The sequence below is a fragment of the Pollicipes pollicipes genome, unplaced genomic scaffold (assembly GCF_011947565.3).
Source record: "Pollicipes pollicipes isolate AB1234 unplaced genomic scaffold, Ppol_2.1 Scaffold_5724;HRSCAF=6776_pilon_pilon_pilon, whole genome shotgun sequence".
In the NCBI taxonomy this organism is placed as follows: Eukaryota; Metazoa; Arthropoda; class Thecostraca; order Pollicipedomorpha; family Pollicipedidae; genus Pollicipes; species Pollicipes pollicipes.
In genome coordinates, this window is record NW_023596746.1 from 39,015,860 (window position 1) to 39,036,207 (window position 20,348).

At 46.3% G+C, this 20,348-nt stretch overlaps 2 protein-coding genes across 2 annotated transcripts in view; one reads left to right on the plus strand and one right to left on the minus strand.

Annotated features, from left to right (window-relative positions):
* LOC119103518 (uncharacterized) overlaps positions 1-14,080 on the minus strand; it is a 54,779-nt gene extending 40,699 nt beyond the window's left edge. Inside the window, exon 1 of the mRNA XM_037227093.1 lies at positions 14,040-14,080. Within this exon, the coding sequence (XP_037082988.1) occupies positions 14,040-14,076 (37 nt within the window). The 5' untranslated portion in view covers positions 14,077-14,080. The remainder of the gene's footprint in view (positions 1-14,039) is intronic.
* LOC119103515 (uncharacterized) lies at positions 11,783-18,419 on the plus strand. Its single transcript, XM_037227091.1, has 6 exons — positions 11,783-11,855; positions 12,543-12,660; positions 13,459-13,557; positions 16,013-16,094; positions 16,468-16,548; positions 18,072-18,419. The coding sequence occupies exons 1-6, from the start codon at positions 11,841-11,843 to the stop codon at positions 18,208-18,210; spliced, it is 534 nt and encodes a 177-aa protein (XP_037082986.1). The 5' UTR covers positions 11,783-11,840; the 3' UTR covers positions 18,211-18,419.
* Positions 18,420-20,348: the final 1,929 nt, after the last annotated feature.

Consider the following 20,348-nt stretch of genomic DNA (forward strand, 5'->3'; position numbering starts at 1 on the left):
CAAAGCCGGGGCCAGCGACGTGCATTGGTCGGGGCCCCAGCGTCTGTCAGGGGCCACAGTGCCTAACAGAGGGTGCTGTGCTCGCAAAGTGCCCCAAGCCGACCAAGGGCAGTGTTCGGTGAGGCCCGAAGAGGGTTTCGGGTGGCTGAACGGAACCAACTAGCAAAGGTCCAATTGGAATGCAGAAGGACCCGACTGAGTGGTTGTAGGTCACATAAAAAAACGCGTCTCGTAGGGTCGTGGCCTGAAATATCGGTCAGCGACTCTGTTGCACACTCTGAAGGCCTCCTCGAGGTCGTATGCAACACGAATAGATAACTCTGATAAGAGGGCCTTTATAGAAGGCTTCTTATTGACATTTCAGGCCACAGATTTGCGGATGGGGGTCTGGGTTCGAGTCCCATTGGGCCCATGATCTTCCGTTCCGAAGACCCCACTTCAAATCTCCTCAAACAAAACCCGCGACGGACTAGGGGCGACTAGCCGTCACATGACCGTCTTAAGCACTGTGGGTCCCTGACCGATACAGGGACTCCAGCCATTGTTTCACTGACCCAGACCCAGTGACCCATTGACCCAGACCCAGTGACCCAGACCCAGTGACCCAGGCCGAGTGACCCAGACCAACGTAAGTCGTGACCCCGACCTTGCTCCTGCTTGGAAAATGGGCCTCTGGGGTTCAGACTGACAGCGGGCCTACTGCTCAGTATTCGGATTTCTGGCCGACTTACACACCCGTAATTTACATTGGTCGGGGCCCCTGCAACAATGCGGGGTTCATGCATCGTTCACAGGCTCACAGTGCTTGACAGGGTATTCGATGTCGACAAGGGACCTCGAGTTGGTCGGGAGATGATTTGCTGAACAGGAACGGGAGCGGGACCCGGAATGACACAGGGCCTCTTGCGCTGGACGGGGTCCTCTGACAATGGGGGGAAACATGACAATTGATGATGAGTGTTCATATTAAGGCGATGGAAGTGTTCTGCTCGAGCCGGCGCCTTCAGTACCAAACAGAGGGCCCTTCTGCCCTATTCCAGCATGGGTCCGTTAAGCCGAATTGAGGTCTGTGTGCCAATTATCGAGCCACCTGCGGCGATAGGGGATCGTGCTGCGTCGTTAAGGCTACCTGCATCGACCCGAGGTCAACTGCGCGGCTCAGAACACTTCCGGCGTCAGGGACGGCACCAACGTGATATGACCTCTGGACCGGCCGTGGGATCTCGCCCTGAGTCGCCAGAATGGTAACCGAAAGGCACTCTGCAGTGGGGTGCAACAACTTTTCAGCCCTTGACTGGGGATAACAATGTGTGATAATATATGAGTCCTCTAGTGTTTTACCCAAGCGGGCTCCCTTCCCGGAAATAATATGGCGTCTCATTAGTGTTGAATGCGGAGGGCCGAAGCAGGTTAACACACGAAGAACACCATTCCATGTTTGTCTTGAGAACGTTAATCCTTTTGCAAAATCAACTGATGAAAGAAATTACTCCACAAGAATTGGGCCTGCGCGTCCGCAGTCGCCGGATCAAGGACAGCGATGTCCTGGGTTGCAGTTTCTGTAAAACCGAACGCATTAACCACTGCATGTAACGCCAGGCGGCTGGCGCCGCGTCCGCGAGAACGATCGTCATAAAATAATGGTTCCGAATTTCTTGCAGAATTATTTAGTACCGTCCAAAGCAATGACTGGGCTCATTTTTTATAACTTTGAGAATGCCCTCCGAACTGATTAACAGCCACGGCAACACGAAAAATAAAGATCGTATATTTTCTTTTCCAGTTCCACCGGATTCCAGCAATACTTCGCGGTGCCGTCCAGGACAGTCCGTTCTCGTCAGTCTGAAAATCGCACAGCTAAAAATGCGTCCCGAATACCTTCAACATGTACGTTCGGATGTCCTAAAGCTTTTAACTTTGGTTTACTTAATTGTCTGCAAAATGATCATTTAACAAACAATTACCACTCTACCAATTTACCTCTCAACGCAAACATTCCGTTAAACGCATAATTGCTTGCGCTTTGTTAATGACGCATTGTTTCTACACCTACTGAGGATGTAGGGATCCGTTAATGTAACGGTGTAACGCGCATCGTCGGTCGCCGCCCGTCGCCCGCGCCAGCCGTGGATCGCCGTGCAGTGTTCCTAAAAGTCAGCAGCTTCTCAAAATTAAAATTGCTAGAGATAGTTTTTCATGTCAAAACATGCGCAATGAATGTTCGAGATGATCGCAAAAGTTTGGGCGCAATCGCATGACATGCCGGGGACGCATCTTCCGAAACCTTTGGTGGGGTCACGTGCCCAGCTGACCGCTATTTGGAAGCTCTGGAGGTTGTGCAGCGCACAATTTACCGGCCTCAGACCATTAGCGTATCCACGAGACTCGCTTCACCGCGGATCCAAAATTAAGCCAGAGGCTACTGCAGATACGCATTCCGGCTAGATCACTACCCATTCTTCTAAAATACAGAGGCTGACGCACGTGTTGTATCACAGATTCACAACCCGACTCTGCACTTGGGACCGGATGATGCCAGTTTCAAACATGGGAACGAAACTGCGGACTGCCTGAGCAACGAAGTGACAGTTTTAGACCATGCCACCAATACCGACGACCCGACCAGAGCGTGGGCGAGGTCAAGCGCAGCACTGTTGATGTGGCCCGCGCCAGAGTCGCGGTAACCTGCGACCAGCTGCCACACCCGACGGAAGCCTGACACACTACGGCTCATCACTGTCTCTCATCAGTGGATGGGTGGAATCTAAAGACGTGGACAAATGTAATTTAGTGCTTCGTTGGGATGCAAAGTTGGATTATTTTATAGAATAGGTTGATAAATTACCGCAGAAACCTGTGATTGGAGTTACAACCACTGCCTCCTAAACACACATCAGGCGCGTTTGCGCCATCGCAAGTGTCATCAAGCAATGTCTTTTCAGAGTTCAACGTCCCCGCAAATTTGTTATGATAAGCTATGCTTCTGCTTTCCATTCTCAATAGAAAATAGATGACGTTTGGAGGAAATGAGAAATCTTTTAAATGTCATGTCTGAAGCCCTCCCTCCTTCGACCCTATGCATATTGCAAAGCCGCATCCATGCAGTCCCACATGTATTGATTATCATGGCTCTACAAGCACGTTGAAATAAAATTACTTTTGATCAGGTCACGTCATCGTACAATCAGCTAGAAGCGTTTGCGACCTTCACTGCCTCCACATATTATTACTTTTATAGGCCTCGCACTTCCTAACACGGTCTCACGTCCACGCAATTTTACACGAAGGCCATACAATAATGGTATTAGCAAATGTTTCAGTGTCAAACCGTTGCGAACACTTCTATTACCTTTATTTGGCACATTCTTGATGTCAATAAAAGGGTTTATCTCATGCTTGTGAACTGGTCAGCTTGCTAAATCTGAGGTGCGATGAGCAGCGTGCGAGATATATGCCAGCGATACTCGACCTCTTACCCCAAAGTCGCTCTTCCTCTCGGTAGCAGGAAGCAAGAGCTAAGAAAGGTTAAGGCCGTCTCCCAAAATACAATTGGTCTGATTTGTGTCATCAACACTCGCTCTGATTCGTCGCTTTTCATAACGCGGACTGATAGAGGGGGTGAAACGATCTCCAACCATTGACGTTTCCAAAGCAATAAAGATAAGACCTAGCAAAAAAAACTTGAGGATTGGTATCAACGAGATCTCGCAATTGCTACTAGCTTTCGTGTTCTCGGGTTAATAATTAACCCCATTCTGGTAGGTTAAGGATCGAATTTTCAAGAACATTACGCCTTTTTAGCTACACATAAAACTTGCGAGATTGTGCCTTGCGGTGATACAAAACTTGAACAGGCGTGTTCCTTGTTTAATTTTAAGTACAATGGAACACATTTTAATGCCTTTTGAGAATACATTTATAATGAGTAATAACAAGCACATTGTACCTACTATGACCTTTTTGGGAAATGAAACCAATAAACCTATCATAATTCCAGAGAAAAGAGTAATTTAAACGGTTTCCTTTTCTTTATGCCACTGAAAAAGTAAGTGTGACAGACCACTCCTTGAATGATATGCACATTACTCTCATGGTATGTTAACATTGTATGTTCTATGTATTTATATCGTACACAAAATGTTTTACCAAAAAATGCATCACTTGCACAAAAGATGACACCATGTAACCATACATGATATGGCTTGCCCTTTTTGGACATCAACTGAATCTACGTATTGGGAATTGCCTTTCAGCCATCAGCAAGCATATAAGATGGCAAATATGTCACCAAGATGTGAAGCCTGTGACATCCTAAGTCTTGTACCAAATGGGGCAGGTCCTATCCCCTTTTTAGGGTTTTGTTCATGCTCATGCTCTAACATGTCAGCTGTCACAAAACTTAGACCACTCGGAACACATTTACACAATTTCTTAGCTTTTTTAACTCAGGCACAGAGCCTGTTGCCCGACCTCCAGCTGGTTTGACATAACCATACGTATTTTTCAGGGGTGGTTAAACATGCCGACTTGGTGGATAAGGTCGGCAACAAAAATATATCTCCACGCGGAGCTTGGTGCCAAAAATGTTTTTGGACAGCACGTTTGGTGACAGCCAAGACGAAAAAATACAGCACACTATGCAAAACGCATCATAAGGTCTCCATACATAGACATTATGCCTCCATGGTAATACATGTCGTCACACACCAGCGAACATTCCCGTAAAGACTCTGTACCGTACTCTACGGCACCCTGGTATCTTTTCTAGGTTTCGTTCCAACCCGGCGACAAAATAAGTATTCTAGTTGGTCGGCAGACTCGGTGACAGGTCGCCGACAAATCAATGTATTTCTCATTGCCCGATCGGTCGGCCGACTGGCTGTTTTTAACAACCGACCCTCAATGGCCCGAACTAGATAGTATAAAAAACTGAAAGAAATCTAGATATGGAGATTCATCTGGCCCCAAGGGGATGTTATAATCGTTGCGATGCGACCGATATGAGGTGGGCGGTGACTCTCAATGCACTGCAATCGCGCAAGTGGCATTCGCAGTGCAGTGTGATGAATACCCGCCTAGGGTTTAATTTTTGACCGTACTTATTTCGTTGGCGGTGTCGCGATTCAGCATCCTGTCCTCAGCAACGAGAGGCATTGACAGTTCAGGGTAAGTCGGCGGGATGATCCAATCAAGGTCAAAATTGACCTGTGATTATCAAAACCACCTTTTCAAGACACCGAGATGGCTATTGACTCACTGAAACGGTCACAAGCGACCAGCCTTCTTCCCTTGAAAACAGTTGTGGGTTTAATGTTGAAGTCTGATGGCATTTCTCATGAAGGAAATAACCAGAGATGACAACGGTTCTAGAATACCAATTCATGCCGGTTTTGTTGTTGCACTGACTGAGAACAGTTACCAGTGATATAGATCTTCAAATCAGGCGGTGTACCTACTTTTAATTCAGTTCAGGGCCCCAACCCTCCACCTAAGTGTACTAAGAGGTGTGCTAGTCTGGGAGACATCCATATTTTGGGGGTACGTTGCATACTTTTAGCTGCTCACAAATTTGTTCTAAAAAACCATGCCCTGCTTGAAATGCAATGATTTCATCAATGTTTTCGTAGCATTTAAGCAATTCTTTACGGTTTAACCCTTAGCCGACACAAATCTTCGTCGCTGGAAATTTATATGACTGCCAATCATGTAAGGCATGGGAAGGCAATAAAAGTGAGGTGTGGGGTGGTGTGGTAAATGTTGGCAATGGGGGGGGGGGGGGAGGGGAACAGGTTTCATTGCCATCTTTCCTTCATCAAGAGTTTTACTTCAAATAGCATCATGTTTTACGGTATTGTGGCTCAACTGTCTGTGGGGTTAGTGAAAGATTGGTATTTGATTGCCTCTAAGGACAATGTTGGCTGTTTCTTGGTGATAGCACCCCTGCTGCAACAGGAAAGCTCTGGAAGCCATTCCGCAGTGCTCACTCATATGCATATTTCCTTTGCGCTTGTGAGCACAGCATTGCATGAATGCAAATATGGTATATTACGCTACTGCTTTTGCTAACATTGAATTGTAAAATTGTCCTGGCGGAGCCAATAGCATTATCACTGTATACATTTACATACAGTTTGTGAGGCAGACAGCCTATCTTATATCCAAATCGTAATGAAATGATAGTAGAAATCAATATACCTCTTGTGATGATCGCATAATGACAGGAGTGCCAATTTTATGCATGGTTAGGGGGAGGTAGTGACCCATGGATCAAAGTCAGTAAATAAAGTTCGGAGAATATGGTTTTGTTGCATTTTTCTCATGTCTTTTTATAATTTCCAAGCTAGAAATGTCGGATAGGAGCGGGGGCGGGGAGGAATCAGTATTGATGGAACCCAACCCAACATAGGTATTGGATAGTGCAGAAATTAATCTGAATTGATACTCCTGCATGGTACATGACAAACATCACAGATAACTTAAGATTTGTATGCTGCATGCATGGAAGCGGCAATTTTGGCTTGGTGATTGAATTTCTACCAATATTTGGATGTTGGTAATGAAATGTGTCATTCTGTTGTAGCAGTTGACGTTTCACGATCTGAAATGCAGATTTTTAGACCACTTTATCTAAAATACATGAAAAGGGATGGCAGCTAACAATTTAACCTTACCCTGATTCGTCGGCGTATGTGACGCGGACAGGTGGGGGTGGGGGGGGGGGGGGAGGGAAAGGGATTCCCTGACGTTTGCAAACGAAGAAAGGTAAAGCCTCCCAAAAAGAAAACAAACAAATGAATAGTGAGCTGTCTTTACCCAGATCTCGTGACTGGTAAGAAGTCTCCTGTTGTTAGTTGACCCCATTAGACCGAGCCGAAAGTCAAATTTTCCTGATAACCAAACATCAGCTTTGCATGTTAATATATACGAAACCATACAGTTTAGGGACATGGAACATAAAGAGGCATGTATCTTGTTTTGTTAAGAGTACAATGACATTTTCAGATAGTACAATGGCATGTAATTTTATATGTTTTGAGCCTTTATTTATCACGTAGGGTTTCGTTCATGCAACAGTGCCAACCCTCCGTGCGCGGTCCGCAGAACCGTCGCTTGCCGCCCGCTGCACCTGCCGGTCTTGAATCGTCTTGCAGTGCTCGTAAAAACTCGCTTCTCGGAAACAATAATTTCTAGGGGCACTTTTTTATGTCAACACGCGTGCAAGGCGTGCCCCAGAGGCTACCAAAGATGTGAGCGAGACTGCACAATATGCCGCATTGGTATCCTCGGAAAACCGTACGGGGATCGCATGCCCCCCCCCCCCCCCGCCCCACGGCAGGGCAAATAACTTGTTCAGAAAGAGGTGGCCGCCCGATGTGAAGTTATTGACATATTTCGATACAATTTACTTGTTCCGCACGGTGAGGGGTGTCCATCAGTCAAATTATGTCGCGCCAGGCTAAGAGCATGCCTAACGTTTAGCAGATAGCTTGATGACGTTTGAGATGGAGCTCGAAGCGCACACCTTATTTTCATAAGGGGGCCTGGCATCTTGGAGGCCGCTATATTTGACGTCATTCCCAGTACCGCCTGCCACTGGTTCGAAATCTGCGAGGTATTATGCTACCCTGGCTATCGAGGTCCTTCGTTGTTATTTTGCGGCGGAGATGAAGCAGATCCAGCCGTAGATCGAGCCCGGCAAGTCCCAAGGGAGGAGGTAAATCCCTAATGTGGTTAAGCTATTTCATTATTCTGGTGCGGGTGCGCCTGCCTTCCTAGCAGCAGCACTTATCCTGACATTTGTTGGAGGACAGTGTATGATTGAACGCTTATGTGCGTGATATTGAAAATTGCAGTGATGAAAGAGACTTTCGGTGATAGGCTGATAGCCGATGGCGCTACTGGGCATGAACTTAATGGCCATTTTGTCACATGACATCGCATTACGCTGTTAGCGATAATTTTTCCTCTAGAAATTTGGTCGGCGAGAAAGAGTACACTTTTACCACCCCTGCTTATTTTGAACAACTTTACCTTACATGATCTTGAGAAAGAGTGCATCGACAAACACCGCATTTTAAGAGTGACGATGCACCGGGATCGGTGAATGAGACACCCAAAACATTTACTTCAAGTAAGATATGGGCATGACTCGCAACGCTACCCCTGTAAAGCTCTTTGTGATCCGGTCCATCTCGGTCTTGCTGGTCTACATCCAATACGCCCACCAGTCTGCTTGCTGGCTTCAAATGTCTAAACCCGATCTTATCCAGTCCGTGCATCGGAAAAACTGGTCGCATGAATTCGTGACAACCCAAATCTCTCAATTAGCATTTAAATCTACGAACCGGATGTCCTACTTACTTGTACCGATGCCAATAACATTGACATGTGATAGTAGGGGTCAGAAAGTTTTTTGTTACCGACAAAACTTGGAACAAATCGCATGACCACCTGGAGCCAAGGGCTAAAAAAGCTTCCAACTTACTGAATATGATCAGTAACAAAAACAGACTCTCCTGCAAGCCAGTTGGTGACAAAATTGTGAAAATGGAAACAAATGACAAAATAGGCCAGACCGTATTACAACAGACCACGCCAGCTAGACGCAACTTAGAGTTTAGTTTTGGTCTGTACTTGCTAACGCTTGCAGCTTAGGCATGTTTAGAGCACATGTCGAAACGTTGATATTTTTCTGTATGAGCAAGTTGAGCCACAAGATGTTGTCAAGCATAGTAGCTCTAATCAGGATAGTTTTCAGCAGGTGACAGAAATATTCTGCCAACTGTACTATATCAGATACGCCAGCAGTATTAGCCTTATTCCTTGGAGAAAACCAGGAGATTCGAGATAGAGTTGGGTTGATATTTCGGCAACATGACTTCATCGAAACAATAGCAGGAGCTATTGTTTCGATGGAGGCATGTTGCCGAATAAATAGGCCGAAAGCATGTATATTCGGCAACATGTTGCCGAATACATGTTGCCGCAGGCATGTTGCCGAATATATGATGTATGTATTCAATCTTCTCCTATTGTTTTGATAAAGGCATGCTGCCGAAATATCAACCCAACTACATCTCCATTCTCTTGGTTCTCTCCGAGGAATAAGGCCAATTCTACTGTGTTATCATGTTAATAATGTTCCTCGCTAATGCACTGAACAACACACTATATCAGAGGTGATATCACAGATAAGTAGTGGCACAGCGCTTTTTCAATGCCCCAGAATTCAGCATTTTTCACAATTTTTTTCAGCTGAGATTCACTCCACATATTAAACAACATACAATACCAAATAGTTAGGCATATTAATAGTCATACGAATCGTGACTGACCAGAGCATCTTGCGCCGAACGTGATCAGTTTGGTATGCAGCGTTTAAAGCGTCGTGCCCTTTGAGACACATGGGCTCGAATGCTGGCCACGCGGTATTGAATTGGGTTCAATGCAAGGCTGTGTGCTGCCGTTGGTCGTGTTCATGTCTTGAGAAGCTGACTGGCTTGACAAATTTAGCCAGTTACTCAGGTTTTTTAAGGCGCTGTGCAGCTTTTCTAAGGCCCTCTTTCTGCCACGGGGGCGTCCGCGGTAACAGCGTTAAAAGACACTGCCAATCTAAGAGGCTTGTTGTTTGTGGATATCCGAAATGTAGCCTCAGAGGATAACGGACAGCGTTGAAGCGACGCATGTCAATGATTCAGCCTGGGATTTCTGCCGCTGGGAGGAACGGCGGCCTCGAGGTAAGATGCCACACAACGCTAGTGTAGGCTTCTCATGCAGCTTGTCGCATCCCAGACTTTTTTTTCGTTTGCATCTGTTGATATCAATACTGCGTGGGTTTGCACAACTTAATTGGGATCATGTTAGGAAATGTGAGTTCCGCGCCGGCGATGTTTGTGCGGAGGTGACGAAGGTCCCCAACGCCTAATTGTACAATGACGTCAAAAGGGAGTAATATTGTTTTCAAGTGCTTATAGAACCATGCTATCGGTAAATGTAGGGGTACGGGGATGCAGCATTGCAAAAATGCTTAGCATTAGGGGAGAGGGGGATGCAGGAAGAAAAATGGCTGAGCCTGGCTCCGAAGGGCACTTAAGAGTTTTCCTCCACTGACGCACTTTTTGACAGTTGGGAGCAGGGGTAGTTTCTTAAACTTAGTTTGTTTGAGGGCTGAACCATAAACGGTTCTGACTGATGAAAAACAACGAATGGCAAATGATAAATAAAACAGAATCTACATTCCTCTTGGTTGGGAGGACCCCCCCCCCCCTCAACTGAACAAAAAATTACACGCCTCTAGGCTGGTGACGTATGCATTCATCCGATGACTTTATTAGCTAAGTATGAACCATCATTCAGTGTTTGATGGCCAGCGAATGATACTTCAGTGAAAATGAGCTCCCGAAATGAAAATGTTTGGTGATTATGCCGCGTTGCATTTCATTTGTCTTGTTTTTTGTGTTGTGTCTCATTTAGAATGATACCGTATTGGTTCTTTAAAAGGCTTGGCTTAATGTGACCATTTGGACAGTTTCAAAATTCGTCAGTGTCAGAAAAGGCACTTTTTCACCTCTGCAAAGCGGATACAAAAACTTAGCCTGACGGTTACGTAGCATCACGTAGGGTGCATGTGATAAGTTAACGCTTTCAGTGAGCGGCCAAATTCTTTTACGCTGAACTAACAACGCTTTAAGGACGAGGAGCATATTGAAAACAGAATTAACATGATGCACCAACAAATTGGGAGGCAGCATAGTGTGCCCACAAATCGCCCACACACTGTCTCCCCACACCGCGGTGCTGAAAGGGTCTAGGCCACCGAAACACATTTTCTTTTTCATTATTGGGATGCGCGCAATTGCATCGCAATCGACGTTCCGTGAAATAATATGTTGCACATGTATTTATAGAAATTTGCACAATGTGAACGTTTCAGTCTCCTTTTATGAAGGGCAGGCTCAGTCTCCTTTCATGAAGGCAAATTGAGTCTCTCACGCTCGGGAGAGTGTAGACGCTTTCTTTACCTGTTTCCTGTTCAGGTGTGGTGGCCAGTCCCCCCCCCCCACCCCTCCTTTCAGCTTGGGCTCCATCCAGCCCCCAAATTTTGAGACGAACGTGGGTCAAATCTGGAGTGACTTCATTGTTGACGTATTTTGGAGGTAAGTAGAGCCAGTTACCAGGACTTAACGCCCCAACCCCCAAACGCACTTTGCGAAACTTTGTCGCTGCCCTGAACTCTGAAAAAGGGGGTCACGTCTGGGGAGAAGTCTGTTTTTAAGTGCATTCTGATGGAAGGCCAAGATATTGCTCCTTCCAACTGACGTCCACAATACTTAAAAATCGTGCTCAGGGGCGCAAGATCTGAACGGGTCGATTGTATTTTTTGCAGGCTTTCAGCAGCGCATGGCCTATGCAGAGACAGGCTTCGAATGACGTTACTACGACATCGTGCATGCCAGTATGACTTTGAAACAGTCCGTGCGAAATCGTCTGCACACATTCGCGGGCATTTAGCTAAAAAACCAGACGGTTGTAGGTTGCAATTCAACACCCCAGGCACATGTGGAACACTCCATTTCAACAAATTAAATAACACAGTAGCTCGCGTGTGCATGTTTATCTTCTGGGAGCTGGCGCCAGCAACACCGTGCGCGAGGCAACCTGAGCTATGACTGCACGCGCCAAGCGGTGGCTCCCCCTGGGGCACCCGCGCGCCAATCTTTGCAGCGACCGCTACCCCCCCTCAGGGCAGGCGAACCTGCGCCGAGTTTGCGACGTGGGTCATTACACAGCTGCAGTGCAGTTGGACGTCGGCAGTTCGGTCGCAGTCCTCCCGAGCGACCATGGGCTGGTCTCTGGTACGTAGCACACGCTGTGTATTGGCGCTTGTCGGCCGCCTACATGGCGTGGTGATTGGGCGCGGCTCTGTCTGACTTCATTTAACACAGGAGTTCCTGACATGAGTTTATGCGGAATACCGACGCGAGGTGTCTTATCTAAAAGACACAGATTTGCCAAGTCATGCTGCTTCGTATCCATGATAAAAAGTCAGTGCGGAGCAAACGAATCAAAAATTGTCGGCCACAGAAGAATCGGTGCAGTACCCTCTTGCCAGCAGTTCGGTTATGGAGATTTACCTGGTAGCCACGCTGGTATCTACAGTGACATACAGCTGTTAAGGACCTACCGATGCAGTTAGATTGTGTGATCGGATGTCGACACGTTGTATTTGTACACCCAAGATGGGACTGCGTTCATTGCATGCATGTGAAAAAGCTGCATCTCGAACTCTGGTGCAGGGCTGTGCCACTTCTAGGCGTGGAGGGTACGCGTGTCGATAATAATGCACCAATGATTATTGCCATTCGGTGGCAATGCTCGTCGTGACTGGCGGGAATATTTGCCATAAGGACTAAAGCGCTGTGATGTCTGATTCCTCAACGTTGACCCGTCAGCAAGCCTAAGACTATCGTCAACCAAGATATGCTCGAACAGAAAGCTGACATGGCGCTCATGCTGTGCTGGATGGTTTGTTTTTGCCGCAGCGCTGCACGCTGCTGGTAGCAGTACTGGCATCAGCAGCGTTCCAACTGACCCTCTCCACTGATCACGGTGGAAAAGTGTTGTTAGAAGGAAATGGAGCTGATCTTCAGGATGAAACCGGTGAGTCTGTCTGGTCATGCGCTGGCATGTTCAACGGGACAGATTCCAGTGTGCCAATGATAAAAGCCTACAGTACAGCCTACAGTTCACGCCGTCCCTGGCACAAACATCCAGTGCTTCATGCAGGTCATGACAGCGATAGCCAGCACGTAACATATGGACGGGAACAAGGTGAGCAGTCAGCACTCCTGCCGGAGGTCGATACTTAAAACGGCTGATCAGAGCAACATCAGATGGTTCGCGCTGGCCCCCAAACATAAAGAATGCTAGGCACATTTTCCGTGAGACATAGATCATGCTCAGACCAATGCGAGCCAAATACGAAGTGCACCCAAAGGTCCAGACACAGGCGAATGCGATGCACAGTTCCTAATCTCTTGCTACCGAAAGGCAATGACTGATTTCACCGAGTTTGTGCGGGCGATTGGCAGGTCATGCAGTAATGTTCTCCTCCGATTTCCTTAAGATTAGCTTGTATAAGTCTATTAATTATTTCTTACTATGTTCTCAACACCGCAATTATTTCTAATCATGAATGTTTCCCCTGGCACTGGTATCGCCCATTATTGAATGTTCACCGATTCGCATGGTGCACTGGTTTACCAGGGATCTTGTCACAATATTTCATAGTTCTGTGCCGTTGCTCACAGTTGAGCGTTGTTGATGTTTATGATGATTATAATTCAGTCGCTAGTCACAGTCACCGCTAACTTCCAAACGAGATTTGTTAATCCATGTGACATGCACCCATCTGACACCTACCACGTTCTGTTTACGTGACGCCTGTGTATTTTTCAGATGTGGCCGGACGATTCGTGAAGTTTTTCCTTCGCCGCACCACAACTTCTTTTTCAATCGTCAGCAGTACCACAACAGTTCCCTTCACCTGCATTAGCAGTAAGGAAACATGCGTTGTTTGAAAAAGAACACTTGTTTACGAATGCGTAATATTCATAACGTTCAGTGCTGGATTGCTCTCTCTCCCCCTCTCTCTCTCTCTCTCTCTCTCTCTCTCTCTCTCTCTCTCTCTCTCTCTCTCTCTCTCTCTCTCTCTCTCTCTCTCTCTCTCTCTCTCTCTCTCTCTCTCTCTCTCTCTCTCTCTCTCTCTGTCTTTTTCTTTATACGGAGGGCTGTCAAACTGTATTCATATTTTGTGTCTGTTACCTGGTCACAGGGAGGTTTGAGTTCAAAGATTTTAGATGATATTTCCAGTGGAATCAACAATAGCAACAATGCAAACATAGCCCGACACTGGGTTTGGCAGTCGTGATGGCATTATTTGAAAGCCAAACGACGAAATATCTTGTGATTATTAATATTTGGTATTTGTCAAAGTCGTTGCGTCATGGTGATGACACTACCAGATTTCATCTACTTACCCATAGAATGATTGCGTATCAAACCACAGGGTGACATTGCGGCGACGGATAATGATATAGCAATCGTCTTTTTGGAGACTTAGGCACCAGCTGTAAAAAAAAATCGGAGTTAAACAAAACGGTGGAGCACCTCGTGGGTGAGGTTTGTTAAACCCTTGCAGCTATACGCCGTTTTGCATGCGTAAATGGTACGTGCATGAGCCCGAGACTGCGGACACATTTCGTCCATTTTATGAACTGACTCCAACGTGTCTATATTGGGGCACCGATGACGTGTTTGACAGATTATCTGTAAATTGTGTATTTATCGCTACGTTTACGCATAATTGTGTCTGAAAAAATTTTCCCGCATTTCCTCTTCGAAAGTATGGATTTCAACCTGGGAAACCCGAGCATGATAGGTATAACGCTTCAAAAGTCACGCTCCTAGTCATTTTTTAATGGATAAGCAATGACAGTGTCTAAAAGAAACCACCCCGTTAGTAACAACTTTCAAAACGTTTCAAAATGACGTTGCGAATATGGCCATTGCATTTCAGGCTCTTCACCCTTGCGTCTTCACCCTTCACCCGATAGCGTCTTGCCCCCAGGTCGCCACCTTTGTGTCTCGTTGAGTCTCGACTGACTGAGCTATATCTCGTCACTGGACTTTTAGTGAGTCGTAGTTAATGAAAATTAATACGCCCAGCTGTATGAAAAGTGAATGTAGGTAACACATCATAATGATTTGCATTTACGAAAGATATTAAGTGGTTGGGGTAGTTCGGGCTTACATGTTTGAGCTGTAATGTTCTATGCGTAACCTAGCATCTGACAGAAGTCCAACTGTATCACTGTTTAGTACCTTATGAGCGCAGGTCACACATGTGTCCTCTTCTCTTGACACTGACGGGACATAGCTCTTAACTGTTGACGGGCTCGCTTGAAGATTTCAGGAGGATGCCCATTGCCAGCGCATTGTCAGCAACCGAGAGAAGCATTACTGCGCAAAGATAGAACCACTGTGCCACATTTTCCGCAGTGGGGAATGCGCACTATTGCTTTGTGTAGCGTAGTAACTTAGGGAATAAAGGCATTTAAGTCAATCTGAGATAATTCAATGCTGGTTCGATTTGTTCGATGATTGCGGTAACCAAAGCCGCGCCATTTCCTCAGACGCTATCGATGCCCAACTCATGCGTTCCCCAAGCTGTGTGCCCAACCTGCGGACTTTCAGTGTGGTTCGGGCACCTGTTGGTTAACCTGCCCTTGCAGGCTGAGCATGGGCTTCCATGTCTCAGTTTTTGTGTAGTATCTGAGCGAAGGAAAATCAGGCGATGGAATGTTCATGTTTGAGCTTTGGTGTTCAGATCTTGGTACTCATTTAAATTTAGTTGAAATATCAGATTAAGATGTAACCGTTTGAAATTTGAATTGGGAGGAATGTGAAATTTCCGGGGAGAAAATGTGTTCTTCCGGGCGGGGACCCAAGGATTGACCAGGTATGAACGCCGGGATCGGGACCGATCTCAATCCTGAAAGTTATAATTAACGCATCCAACTTGGACTTACACGTGTACTCAGATGCCGTGGAACGCATGGACCCCCAGGACACAGAACTGGAAACATGTGCTGTGGAATGGATGGACTCTTACGACACAGAACTGGAAGAATATGCAGGGAAACGCATGGGCTCCTAGGACACAGAAATGGAAACATGTGCCGTGGAATGGATGAAATCGGATCCATTCTTTTATTCAAAGACCTCAGACCCAAACTTGAGTGATGCGGCTAGGGTGGAGGGCACCAGCGCTGACGTCATCGGAGTCAGCCTCAGGGCGCCAGCGCTTGGTCCTGTCCTCTGGTTTCACAGTGCCTGGTTCGAACTGCTGGCGGAGCTCGGGCTGAAGACGCTTATGTAAATACAGCATAGGGTCGAGGCAAAGTGGAGGGCTCATGTGGCTGGAAGCTTCATTTGCTTTCCTGGTTTTCAGCGGTAGACACCGCTACTACGTGCACCGGAAGGAGGAAGAGGCGAAAGAAGAGAACTGCTGTAGCAACAACCGGACACGACCTGTGAGTGTCTTAAGGCTGCAACGCGTGCCGTTCTCACACCACGCTTGCTTTTTAGCCTTGAATCTTGCCGTGTTGCAGTGTCTTTTACTTAGATAGACGGTATCATTACGCCCTGTCTTCAAAGTCACTTTTTGTATTATTCGTCGCGTTTTAATGACGCAGTTTGTTTTGACGACGCACTGGTCGTTTTCGCATATTATTTGTTGCCCAGTGGCCAGGCTAAGCAGACTACGTTAGCCTCTAGCTAGGCACTGACCGGCTAAGATTCGCGAACGCATCTCGCAATGTCTGCATGCCCGAACGCTGTGCATTGAACGTGGCAAGCTGAAAGGCGATCGGAACATTCACAAAAGCCGCGGCCTCCTTTTTACAGACCAGCTCTCTCAGGGCTGACTCCGGAAGTCCAGTCGTCGATTAGAACGGAAGCGGAGGGCACAGATAACGCTCCTGATCAGTAAGTGCTTAGGTGTGCCCCTGATTGGATCATTGCCACCCAGCAGAACAATGAGGCCCCACAATGTTAGATGCGGATTTTCCAACTTAAGCCCTATCTTAAGCGTTGTTACCAAACAAGGACGCATCATTGGAGGAAAAAGAGGTCTATGTGACTCCTGATCGGATTCAAGCACATCTAGATGCAAAAATCCGAGTTAATTCTGACAATGTTGGGTTCCCTTCGGACACACCACTTTGCCAAAACTTAGGCACTAAAGCAACATTCGACCATTCAAACATTCAGAAAGTGTATAAAATGGCCCCGAGCTTACAGGGAGAACGCGAGTTATTACTGACATCAGCGTGCCGGTGTAAACAAGCACTAATAATCTCACAGGTGTCCTTGTGAGCTAAACAGGCCCTGAGGTCTACTGAAGTCAAAAGAAATGGGCAACAAGTGCATGAAGCATAGCTGTTGTTTAACAGATAGAAAGGCCTGCGGTACATTAGCCTGCTGTCCTTCAGTCAAAAGGACCACGAATGTAAAAAGACGGCCACTGCGCTGTCACGTGGGACTCTCCACTGTGCCCTGAAGTAGCCCTGACGATCTCGTTAGGACCCAAATGAACTGAAACAACACCCACATCAATGGGAATAATTCATCAATGACGCCTGTTAATCAGACTGCGTGGACTCTCCTGTCTGTGGCTCTCGCTCTGATTCGCGGCGTATTTCATAACGCCGACTGATGGGGGTCGATGTGACCCTTCCGTGTTGTTTCCAAAGTAAGAAATATAGAGGTTAGCAGAAAATACCAGTGGGTTGGTATCAATTTCACCTCGCGGTCCGTGATAAGTCTCATGCTGCCAGATCAACTGACGCCATGATGCCAGGTCAAAAGTCACGTTTTCCCGAAAATCGCACTTTTTGAATTTTACAGCCTCACACATACGAGATCATGCCTGGTAGCGAATACGCCCAGACAAGCGTATTCCTTGCTCTATTCTCAGCACAATGGTACATGACTATTTGTTTTGATCAAGTCTTCATAGCGCATGGCTTCGTTAATGTAGCCGTGCCGACCCGCCCCGCACGCCCCGCGGCGTAGTTGGTTGCCGCCCGCCGCTTCCACGGGTCATAGATCGTCGTGCAGTGTTCCTAAAAAAGCGCTTCTCCAAAACCAGAAATCCTAGTGACATATTTCTGCGTCAGATCGCATGAAATTTATTCCCCAAATGCAGCTGGAAGCTTGGGTGCGATTGCACGACTTCCCGGAGATCTGTTATAAAAACCTTTGGAGTAGGCACATCGACCCCCCCCCCCCCCCCCCCCCCCCCAGTGCGAGGGTAAAGACGATCCATGGATTGCGAAGACAGGCATGTTGGTTGAGGAAAGGCCATTACAATTACAATTGGTCCCAGAGAGTGGAAAGGATCCTCATGATCAATTTCATTATTATTGTGTGAAGACAGCGATGTGGTCGAGAGACCTGTGCTGTTGGAGGCGTGCCTGTCACTAATGGCGGACCTCGTTTGCTTGCAGGGAGAACCGGCTACTTACGTCGTGGTCGACATTCACGACCATCATCACCTCCGTCAGCACTGTCACTACGTTTGGCGTCAGCGTCAGTCTCAGCGTTGCGTGCACGATTGGTGGGGTCAACTTCGCTCCCTTGTGCTAGCTGATGTCTACGTAAACAGGCTCTATGCTGCTTTGCCCCGACAGTGTGCAATTGACATTATCGTCTTATAATGCAGGCTGCTGAGTATGTATGCGTTGTTATTGTTGCCTCTGCGTGGTCGGTGCCGGTGTACTCCATGGCTACGCAGCCTGTTACTTTGTTAAACTGCTTACATTATTTGTTGCAATACATCAGCCTTCCATGTGAAATTCGTTGTTATTGTCCTAGATAGATCGTTATTTTTCTTGAAGCACCGGCACCCGCACTCCGTCTCTTTCCGCATCAGCGACTGCCGTGGTCAAGAAGAGGCAGACATCTGACATCACTTCTTCGCACGGACTGCGTTCCATCAGACTAGTGTATTGCTTAAGAGTCAACAGAGTCAACAAAGTCAGACAGGGTCAACTCAAATCAACCCCAACGGCGTGAACTCTTATTGAGACGCGTTATGCAAAGTGGAATAGATAAAGTCAACTCTGATTTTGCTACGGCGTGCACGGTTAATTGCAACTAGAGACGCAAGTTGTGAACCCACCAACCCGCCAACGTCTGACACGCAAGAACCCGCCGGCTCTGAACAAAGAACAGACGTGATGGGATTTAGGGTTAAAATGATGTTGGCCAGACGTGATGGGCATGATGGGTTAAAAATTATACCTAACAAAATAGTGCGTCTTTTGCTATTGCTTAAATTTTAAAGACACCCCAAAATATGAGTATCTTGCCAAAGACGTGCAATTTTGAAATATGACAAAATATGAAATATGAGTTTGATCTCCGTGGCAAGAACCCCAGTCCCTTTTTTTTGCTGTCGCTAAAATTTAAAACCATCCTAAAATGTGAGCGTCTTGCAAAGGCCTTGCAATTATGACAATTCTTAGTTTGATTTTTAGCAAGAACCCCAGTGGAAGAAAACCCATTGCAGACATGACACACACGCGTTAATCAGGTTGCACAAATTGAAAACTGTAGGCGAACGTCTCAATGCAAAACTCATGTATAAAGCCCCAAAAATTCAAAGCTTGAGCCGATTTCATCAAGTAGTTACGTGAATTTTTGCATCAGCAAAGCTAAATGCCGCCCTAGGCTACTATTGCGAGTATGAAGTGCCCATTAAGTTTGTGCTTATATTGATCCAGCCTTGCTCACCTATCAACATAGCCCACAGTTCCTGCTGGGTGAAATATGCAACAGTATTCGAAATACGAGTAAAACTAAATGGAAACGCATATTTTGTACCTTCGTACTTAAGTAATATGCAATATTCACCGGGATAACAGAGGTTCGTTACATTTTCTCTTACAGCGATTGCCATAAGTTTTAAACGATATTCAGTAAGATTTGTATACTTGCTTTTTCATTTCCTTCAATGTCTGTATCTGTGTACAGGTTTGCGTAAAAATGCTAGTTTAACATATGACGTCAAGCAAATATTCCATAGAAATAAAACTTGCAGCTAGCAGGCTATGTAAAATAAGGGTAGATACCCTGGACGTGATTCCCTCAATTTTTCTAGCAAAGTTTTTTCCGCGGCATTTATCAATATCTTACGATCGTTTGTGGTAACGGCAATTGTGAATGATGTTTGGGTGGCCAAGAGTCTTGGACGAAATATTTTCTGCTATCCTTGTTAATAAGCAAACAGTAGCTTTATTAGTATTGTGAATTCATTGCTTGTGGTAGTATTACGCAGTATTGCGAACGGTTCTTCTGTATTACGGTATTGCGGTATTGCAAATGGCTTGGGATAGTTGTGGGATGAAACACGACTGGTGGTAACATCACGCACCATGTAAGGACCTGTACTTGGTTTACGAATCCGGGCGTTCTATTGCGGTTATTGCGACGCATTTGAAGGGTGTTTATGTACAGATGTATGGATTTGTCCCCATATACAGGGCGGTAAACTAAGAAAACTAAGAAAAAAACTAAACTAAGAAAAAAGAAACAAAAAAGGACTTTGCAAACACAACTGGAAGTTTGCAGACTGCCTAAGCAGCTTAAGGAATATTGAGGGTACTTCCAAAGGAGGCCTACATTTTTCATGCTACTTGAATGGCTATAAGCCGTGGAACATTCAAAGAGCGGTACTGAAGGTAAATGCCCGGCTTATAATTCTATCCGACATTATATGAATA